Below are 10,000 nucleotides of genomic sequence, written 5' to 3'. Positions count from 1 at the left end.
TTAGCTGGCAACCCAGAAAAGTGCCCATCGGTTGTGTAGTGGTAAAAAAAATAAAGAATCTCCACCTGAATTTACAGTATGTGTGTGTTTGTTTTCCTTCTGTGCTGCACAATCAAATCCCATCAATAGGCTCTATGCACAGCAGCCATATTGTAAGACATTCACAGGTGTTACCAATGATACTAATGAAGGCTCTGTTCCATTCTGGTCAGACGGAGTCAGGGTGCTGATATTGTGCATGTTGGCTCACTGGAAACACTCCCAAATGGCCCTTTACGGGTGTGTAACTCTGAGAGTGTACAAATGGAACCAAATGGACCCTTACGGGTCCATTTGGTTCCATTTGTACACTCTCAGAGTTATGGGGGTCGTGGACATCTGAAATTCAAAAATCTGAAAACTACTGTGCTACACTAAATGGAACAGAGCCTTCATTAGTATCACTGGTAACACCTGTGAAGGAAGCGATAACATGGCTGCTGTGCATAGAGCCTATTGATTTAACCCTGAGATTGTGGGGGGGGGGGAAGGATGCAAGTTCACCCCGTAAGGGGCCAAATGGCTTCCGTTTTGTCCGTACAAGATTTGCGTACAAAAACAGTTGCCTGGCCGCCTTGCAAAGTCTCACTTCTTGTTGGTAAAACAAAACTGCAGGGACATTTGGTTGGCAGAAGGTAGTGGATCAAAAACAAGAAGGGGAGGTTGGGGCTTAACATAACACTACGGGTCGTTGGGGATAAACAGCGGTTTCCAGAAGGCCCTCAGGAGGGACCTGAGACATGCAGAGGTGAGGAGGAGGAGGGTTGTTGCTGTCGGCCAGAAACCCTGTATCTCCATATGGGTTTTGCTTCGGAAATGAAGGCCCTACTTCATCATACAAAAGTAGTGAAAATAGCAGATCTACAATGCTGTAGGTCTGCTATTTTCTCTAGTTTAAAATGTTTTCAAAATAATACTGAAACAAGGAAAGATTTTGGACATAGAAGGTTTCCTTTACAGCAGGGGTTCTCAACCTTTTCAGGCCGCGACCCCCAAAATAATTATATTATTTCCCGCGACCCCCAAAATAATTATATTATTTCCCGCGACCCCCCGCGTGCACGCGCGCGGTCCCGTTCACGCGCGCGAAGGTTAATTTAATTACAATAGGTTATTTGATAATTGTTTATTATCAAAACATTTTAGCAAAAAGTGGGTAAATTGAGTGACTAAATTGACTGATAAAACATGAATTAATGATAACATAAAAAAATATGTTGTTAAAAAAAAAAAAAAAAACTTTTTTTTTCTTTTCAAATTCACCAAAAAATCTGGCGACCCCCCCCCAAATTATTTGGCGACCCCCCTGGGGGTCGCGACCCCCAGGTTGAGAACCACTGCTTTACAGAACCAAAGGCCAGGCAAAGACCGCCCCCTCTCCCCCCTCCGTCCCACTCCGACTGAAACCAAATCGCTCTGAGGTGCCCGCTGGCACCTCAGAAAGCTACACACAGACGGAGAGGGGCCTCGGACCCCCAAAAAGAAAAAAAAAGGGGGCCCGTCCCCCTCCACCGTCCGTTTGATGTTCAGCAGGGTAAGTTTTGTTTTGTGGTTGCGGTTGACTTGATCGGGTCCCGGAGAGACAGATCAGAGAGAGAGAGAGAGAGAGAGAGAGAGAGAGAGAGAGAGAGAGAGAGAGAGAGAGAGAGAGAGAGAGAGAGAGAGAGAGACAGATCAGAGAGGAAAAGGGGGAGGCAGGAGTGAGCGAGCAAAAGAAAAAAAAGACATCACAGGGATTAGGGAAAGATAACGAACCAAAACATCTTATAATATGAGAGAGAGACGATCAGAAAACACCTGCTCACTGCCAAAGCCACCACTCGCTCGATCGCTCGCTCGCATGATGTCAGAACAAGGAAACGGCCCAAGCTGTACTTGAAAGAGTTTACGCTACGTCTAATTTTAACTTTCTGACAAACATCCTCGGTTCGAGGATTGTTGACGATTTCAGCGACCTTTCAACATGAGCCGTGGCTAAAAACACACACATCTCTGGTGGGAGTCATGCAGTGTTGCGTATGAGCCTTTACTGTGTTTGACAGTTCTGCAGTTAACATAGAAAACCGCCACATCACTCACGCCTTTCAACTTGACATCTTCTTTGGGTAGTAGACAGGGCTGCAACTATCAATTATGTTCTCCGCAATTTATACTATCAATTGCTTTTTCGATTAATCTAGTAGTCGACAAGTGTCAACCAGTAGTGCTATGATAGCAGTATGCCTTTTGACAAATAGGAACATTTAGCTCACTGGCTAAATGGTTGTCAAATCTAGGCTGAATGGCACAGTGTGTTCTACAACAGTGGTTCTCAAACTTTTTCATGTCAAGGACCCCCTAATTGACACTTATTACCCCGCGGACCCCCATTTGAAAAGATAAGCCAGGGACCCCAATAAGAGAAGGTTTTTACGGCTCTCTAGCAGTGATTCTCAACCATTTTAATTTCAAGGACCCCCAGTTTAACATGCATTAGGCTACGGACCCCCATTTAATGGCATTTATACCTCTGGGACACCAATTCACATTGTAAAACCAATGTTAATTTAACTCTGAGAGTGTACAAATGGAACCAAATGGACCCGTTAGCATCCATTTGGTTCCATTTGTACACTCTCAGAGTTACAGACCCATAAGGGTCCATTTGGTTCCTGTCCATCATCTAGCTGGGGACCCCCTGGAACCCCCTCAAGTACCCCTGGGGTCCCCGGACCCCACTTTGAGAACCAATGTTCTACAAAGCAAAGGAACTTAAACTCGTATGTCTTAACGATCCCTCTCCAAAGAGCACCTGATTCCAGTAATACATAATTCCAGACCCAGGCAGCGCTCCAATATTCTTTTGACGTGTATTTAGGTTCTACTGTTTTGATTTAATTTTATAGGGTTATGTTGGTAGGAGAGTAAACTCTACCCTTAGGTGACTCTGTACCAGCCTTTGGGAGTTGGTCTGGTCACCATAACGGCATGACATACCATTTCAACCGCAAAGCACAACTTGGATGCGTTCGGTGACGAACAAAGTGGGAAATAACAGTTTTTTCCCCCTATGGTCCAGACTCTTTCAATCCCAGAGACAATTCATGACATTCACGATGCGCACCCCCCCCCCCCCCTCCAGGGGTCAAAAACTCTTTGAACATTTCAACAACCTGCAGCCCATGCTTTCTGTCAACCTTGCAAGTCAGGAGAATGTTTCAGCACCGTCTGATTCCACCACACATCTGTGGCTGTTCTAACCACATCATATCTTCTTCCTGTTGTAAAACGGTTCCTTAAATCAACTGGCTGGACCTGTTCTGTGTTTGTCGGCGTGACGACAAAATGTGCGTCTCGTTGTATCCGGTTACCCGTTGGCGTCCCTTGAGGGGGTTCCAGGGGGTCCCCCAGCAAAATGTGCAACGTAAGTTTAACCACTTTAACCCTACATACATCGATTTGAAAATACCCGCTCTACAAGCTCACAGCGTGCCGCAATGCGACATGTTGTAAGCTTGTGGCTCTTCTATTTTCAAACACATTTGAGAATTAATTGTGAAATCTTCTCTTCTGGGAATCCCTGGCACTAAATCTTCTCAGATGGAGGTCCGCGGCCCGGAAGCGTCAACACGGGAGTCCCTTGAACCACTGACTTAACTGAGCTTCTCGGGAGTGGCGGCAAAATGTGCGTCTCGTCGTGTACCACGTTACCCGTTCAATCCGGCTTACCTTCAGCCACTCTTCGGCCTGCTCCTTGCTCTGCACGGCCAGCACCAGGGCGTCTGCCCCCTGGTGGACGATCTTCAGCTCGTGCCTTTTCTTCTTGCCGTCCTTGGGCACGTGCGTGATGCTGCAGCCGGACAAGGAGAGCTCCATCTGCGGGTCCTTGTCTTTGGACGACTTGTAACACTGGAGGAGGGAGAGCGAAGAAGAAGAGGAACGTTTTAGTGAAAAGTTAGCGAAAATCTATCATTAGTTCTATGGCAGGGGTCTTCATGTTTTTTCAGGTCAAGGACCCCTTGAGAGAGAGATGAAGCAGGACATATTGTATAGAATTGTGTTGCAGCTAAACATTTTCATATACATAGTTTCATAGACATTTAACCACTTACACTTTCAGTACTTGGTAAACTTGACCGTTGGGCAAAAATAGCCGATCTAAAAGCTCGCAACGCATCGCAGCGCGATGCGCTGGGAGCTTGTATATCGACTGTTTTTGGCAAATGGTCCCCCCAGAGTAAGGATGCTGGGGTTCAACTCTGAGGACCCCCCTTGGGTCCCAGACCCCTGTTGAAGACCCCTGTTCTAAGGTGTGATGAATAGGGTTGGGATCCATTGAGGAACCGCAATCGGTTCCATCACATTTTGGAGACGTTTCCGGAATAGTTTTTATCACACTGTCAGAGCTGGTATGTGGACTTCACGTATGCTATGCAATTACAAACACCGGTGGTTCTCAAATGTTTTAATTTCAAGGATCACCCTAAATCTGAGAGCGTACAAATGGAACCAAATGGACCCGTACTGGTCCATTTGGTTCCATTTGTATTTGTTTTCTCCTTTTCTTGTAAACCGGATCATACGGCTAGTTTTAGAACGAATACCAGGCTTTCCTCCATGGTGGAAAGTCTGGTGACGAGGTCAATACGAACACAATTGGCCCGCGTGCAGGGGAGGGAAGCCGGGGCGGGGAGGGTGATATTGGTCATTGCACGTACTCCTACGGGCTGGGGCGGCGCCTGTCAGCAGGTAGTGTTGGGCGGGAGGAGTAGGACAAAGGCTCTACGTCCTCCCGGTCGGGACTCCTCACTGGCAGGGGAGTCGGTTGGATACAACAGCAGTGACAATACACAACGTGTGGGGGGGGAACTAATTGGCATAATGACTAAATTGGGGAGAAAAGGGGGTAAAAACATAAATGGGCACATTTCTGCATTTCGGTTCAACGTCAGACAGCCTATCGTTTAATAGCCAATATTGGTCAGCATCTTGGCTACGTCCAGATATTGTTATGTAGCTGCAGCTGCGTTGATTTCCCCAGTTCTTTGTTTTGGCAGCTGTCCCCCCATCATCTTTAACTAATCAGATGATTTGTTATTTGGGTTATTATTCTTTCAGGGGTTACAAGACCTACTAGCAGCCAAGAAGAGCGTGATAAATCAATTGGCCAGCTGGAAAAAAGACACAGCAGATAATTAAAGGGGGATGCAACCCTAGGCTTAAGTATCGTACTGCAGGGACATGTAAATGACGATGAGGCATGAGAATATCGGGTTTTTTTCACGCTCCCGAACCACACAAAAAAAGAGCCAAATCCCTGCAAGAAGTACCTTTGTTTGAACCTCTTGTTGTCGTGACGCCACTGTAGCTAAACCAAATGATACTGTGATGTAAACAACACAGCTGCAGCTAATGATATTAATAATGGGCATGTGTGAATGTGCAAGCATTGACGTGGCACACCCGTGGCTCTGGGAACACCAAGAATAACACACCCATTATTAATATCCTATAGCTGCAGCTGATGCTTACACTAGCCTGCCATGTTTGAACCCATTGAACTCATTCATTGCCAGAGTAAATAAATCAGCCACTGCCAGCGTTTTTTTTCCTTTTCCTTACCTTTTCAACTAGTCACATAATATTTATCTCCAGTATGATCGATCCCCAGATCGTTGCTAAACACGGAGGCTTTCTCTGTGCTTCCGGGAAAAGAAAAAGAAAATCATTGCGACCCCCCCGTTCACTAGTTATTGGCTGTTGAATATAGCATGTCTCGTCAAAAATGCAGAGGAAATCCAGGGAGGCGAGAAAAGGGATTTTTTTTCCCAAATACGCTAACCAGGAATTGAACAGTGGAGGAGATCTTGCGATCACGTGATCTCCTGGATCTGTGTGTGACTGAGAGTGAAATAGTCACTCATATCTAGTGTAGTCACTAGATATGAGTGTAGTCACTCAGCCATCTAGTGTAAAAACTAAAAACACACAACAGGAGCCAAAATACGTCATTGGCGATCTGGGCTGTTTTTTTTGTTTTGTTTTTTTACACGGCACATGGGAAATATTCTGTATCTCGGCTCCTGTGTTTTACTATGTATTTTTTGGAGAGACATGCTATTTTGAACGGCGTATAACAAGCGAACGGGAGATCGTGATGCCTTTTCTTTCTTCACGGAAGCACAGTGAAACCCTCCGTGATTAGCAACCATCAGGATGATCGATCATACTGGATGGAGCCAAATATTCTGTGACTACTTGAAAAGGTAAGAAAATCGAGAAATCCCTGCCACTATTGGCAATTATTTGTTTTATTTGATTGGCACTGAATGAGTTAACGGCAATTATTTGTGTGACAATTAATTGTCAACTTTAATTGTGACAGCACTGTTTGTGTGTGTGTGTGTGAGTGTGAGTGTGAGTGTGAGTGTGAGTGTGTGTGTGTGTGTGTGTGTGTGTGTGTGTGTGTGTGTGTGTGTGTGTGTGCGTGCGTGCGTGCATGTGTGTATGTGTGCATGGTGTACCAGCAGCTTGTTGTCCTTGATGACACACAGCAGCTTGGTCCACTGTCCGAAGCGCTTCTTGCGCAGCAGGAAGGCACAGATACGCGCGTCCTTCACCAGGTGCATGGACGCCTCCTCGGACGGCCACTGGTGGCGCATCTTCTGGCCGCCCTTGCCGTCCTCCTCCTCCTCGTCGTAGGACTCGTACGAGCTGCTCATGGCGTCCGAGTCGTAGTCTGGATGATGGATATGGGATTAGGGATATGGGACCACTGGCTTTACTGCACAATGCCATCCAGTGAGATAACTCGACATCCGTTAAAGAGGTGGTGCCATGGTTTTGCACTTTTTCTGTTTTTCATGTGTCTATGAGGTTGATAGAACTTCATTAAGCCCCCTGGTGGTGTTTTTATGGTGTTTTATGTCTTCTCTGACTATTTTGAGTTTCTTCCTGGAGGCTGAAACCTTGAGGGTCAAACGTGCCAATAGAAAAACAGCCATTTAATGACATAGTAAAAATATACCCTCCCCCTGATTATCATAACACAACAGGTGTGGGCATGAGGAGGAGGAGGGACTAGGACAGGTGGGTGGTGCTAAGGTGGTGGAGGAGGTGCTAAGGTGAGAACCAGGTATACTTAGGGTGCGTTCGGAAATTACGCACCGGAGCACACTCGCCTATTAGTTTGTATTGGCCAGTGCGCTCAGTGCTGTATTTTCGAACGCACCCTTAATGAACTGGAGGCGTGCCCACATAAAAACATAATTTTAACACTTTATGTACACTTTTTTTGAAAGAAATCTTCCTCCTAGTATAATCATAATACTTGATGATTATGTTTTAGGGGGGGGGAAATCACTGAAAATCACGGCACCCCGTCTTTAAAATCAATCACATATTTAGAATATTGCGATAATATTGTTAATCGTGAATGAATGGACATGGAAACAACAACATGCAGAGAGCGAGCGAGCGAGCAAGAGAGAGCGAGAGAGAAAAAGATGGTGACATCGCATCTAATCAACATCCAATCAACTTCTAGTAGGTGAATACATTTGCGTGGCTCTGTGTGGTGGACACACGTATGCACACACGGACGCACGCTTGCTTGCACAGTCACCAACCCACGTAAAAAATACATCCATGAACGGAAGGAAGTCAGTCCACAGAGGAGAGAGAGAGAGAGAGAGAGAGAGAGAGAGAGAGAGAGAGAGAGAGAGAGAGAGAGAGAGATAGAACAGAGAGGGAAGTGAGAGAGGGAATAACAGGAGGAAAGCAGAGTGTTTGGAGAAGAAAAGCAAGTTAAATAACATTGTTTATAGAGATCCTTCAAGATGCTTTTTTTACTGGGAGTTCAGAGGGAGATCTCTGATGGTGAAATCAAAGAAAACGACCCGCACACTGTCAGCAACTTGCAAAACAATCTAGCTCTACATTTTTTTGCAAGTTGCTGACAGTGTGCGGGACCTTTTCCTTGATTTCACCATCAGAGATCTCCCTCTGAATTATGCATTTTTTGACTTACGCACCTGTCACCAACCTCTGAGGTGTGTATCGGCCTTATTCACAAAACCTTTTAACTAGGAGTTAAATTAACACTCATTTGAGTGTGCATGGCCCTGCAGGGTGCTATGTGAACCACACTATGACTCACTGGAGGTGATGTACTCTGGAGCTTTGCCTGGACTCAGGGGGACCGCCTCCTCATAGTAACCCTCTGGAAGAGACGTGCTGGGGAGGGGAGGGGGGCCGCTGTTTGGTGGCTGGAGAGAGAGAGACAGAGAGAGAGAGAGAGAGATTGAACAACCAGTTAGATCAGTGGTCCAGGGATTGATTGATTGGATACTTTATTAACAGTTTGCAAAACGTACAGATGTACAGTTCAAGGGGTCCTTGGGGTCCTTCAAGTTGAGACTACTGCCACATCATCCGAACTCTTCACATCTCACAAGGTCACATATCAAACTGCTACGCAGTATTAACTGTAGCGAGAGTGAAGCCACTTGAAAGAGCATCGCTTTAAATCGGCATATCACAAGCTCAGACAATGGAATAGGAAGTCCACTGGGCGCTGAACCGTGGAGGCTAAACGAGGACAGTCAAGTACTGTATGTTTTTCCACTTAGAAGATGGAAGAGGAGAATGCATACTGTAGAATAGAGAGAGAGAGAGAGAGAGAGAGAGAGAGAGAGAGAGAGAGAGAGAGAGAGAGAGAGAGAGAGAGAGCACACACGAGAGTGTATAAATGATTATAAAACGGATAGTTCCGGTCCTCGGTTATGATTGGCTGAACCGCAGCCATTGTAAAATGCTCTATAAGCACACACCTGTGACCGCCATGTATCAGTGTTACCGCAGCAACGGTGCTGTTTACAATATCACCCCCCCCCCCCATGTCAGGACCTTCTGCTGAGTTACACCGTTTGTGCAGGCAGTCCATCAGGGGAGGGAGAGAGAGAGAGAGAGAGAGAGAGCGAGAGAGAGAGAGTAGATGTCTTAGAGTTGTGGTATAGTGTCCATGTTGGCGCGGTACAGTACAGGCCCTGTGCTTGCAGCCAGCCAGCGTAGCCCAGAGGGGGATCAGCTAGGGCAGGCTGACGTGATGCGTGTTGGCTAGCGCTGTAGCGCAGCGCGCCGCGGCCCTGACATACCGCCTATTAAAATAACATAATTGCGGCAATAAACATTGTATCCCCCATAATCACACAGCACATGGAATTAGGCTGTCTCACTGCTGAGTGCTGCACTGTTGTGATTCCAGCATTTCCAGGAACAAACGGCCTCTGCCCAGCGTGTGTGTGTGTGTGTGTGTGTGTGTGTGTGTGTGTGTGTGTGTGTGTGTGTGTGTGTGTGTGTGTGTGTGTGTGTGTATTTATATTTATATGTGTGCAATTGCATTACTATACTTGTGAGGGCCAACTGTCGCCAGAAGTATACTCGAATTTGAGAAATTGACATTCCTGGTCCACACAAGAGAAACAGTTGTTTTATGGTGACAAAGGATTTGGGGAGTTAGTCTTTCAATTGAGGAAAAGACTCAGGTTGGGTTTAGGATTAGGATTAGGCCTTTAGAAGTTACGTTTAGGGGTTAGGATTAGGATTAGGCCTTTAGAAGTTACGTTTAGGGGTTAGGATTAGGATTAGGCCTTTAAAAGTTACGTTTAGGGGTTAGGATTAGGATTAGGCCTTTAAAAGTTACGTTTAGGGGTTAGGATTAGGCCTTTAGAGGTTAGGTTTAGGGGTTAGGATTAGGCTTTTAGAGGTTAGGTTTAGGGGTTAGGATTAGGATTAGGCTTTTAGAGGTTACGTTTAGGGGTTAGGATTAGGCCTTTAAAGGTTACGTTTAGGGGTTAGGATTAGGATTAGGCTTTTAGAGGTTACGTTTAGGGGTTAGGATTAGGCCTTTAGAGGTTACATTTAGGGGTTAGGATTAGGATTAGGCCTTTAGAGGTTAGGTTTAGGGGTTAGGATTAGGATT

At 45.9% G+C, this 10,000-nt stretch overlaps 1 protein-coding gene across 2 annotated transcripts in view; it reads right to left on the bottom strand.

The window, feature by feature from the left end:
* The window catches only part of afap1 (actin filament associated protein 1), a 106,013-nt gene that overhangs the window by 46,121 nt on the left and 49,892 nt on the right, over nt 1–10,000 (bottom strand). For both annotated transcript variants that reach the window (XM_084043714.1, XM_084043713.1), the window contains exons 4-6: nt 8,177–8,285; nt 6,543–6,757; nt 3,748–3,927 (exon numbers count right to left, since the gene is read on the bottom strand). In XM_084043714.1, the coding sequence (XP_083899840.1) occupies nt 3,748–3,927; nt 6,543–6,757; nt 8,177–8,285 (504 nt within the window). The remainder of the gene's footprint in view (nt 1–3,747; nt 3,928–6,542; nt 6,758–8,176; nt 8,286–10,000) is intronic.

The sequence above is a fragment of the Gymnoscopelus microlampas genome, assembly GCF_963454915.1.
Source record: "Gymnoscopelus microlampas genome assembly, chromosome: 19".
NCBI classification, from domain to species: Eukaryota; Metazoa; Chordata; class Actinopteri; order Myctophiformes; family Myctophidae; genus Gymnoscopelus; species Gymnoscopelus microlampas.
This window is presented reverse-complemented; position numbering and strand designations above follow the sequence as displayed.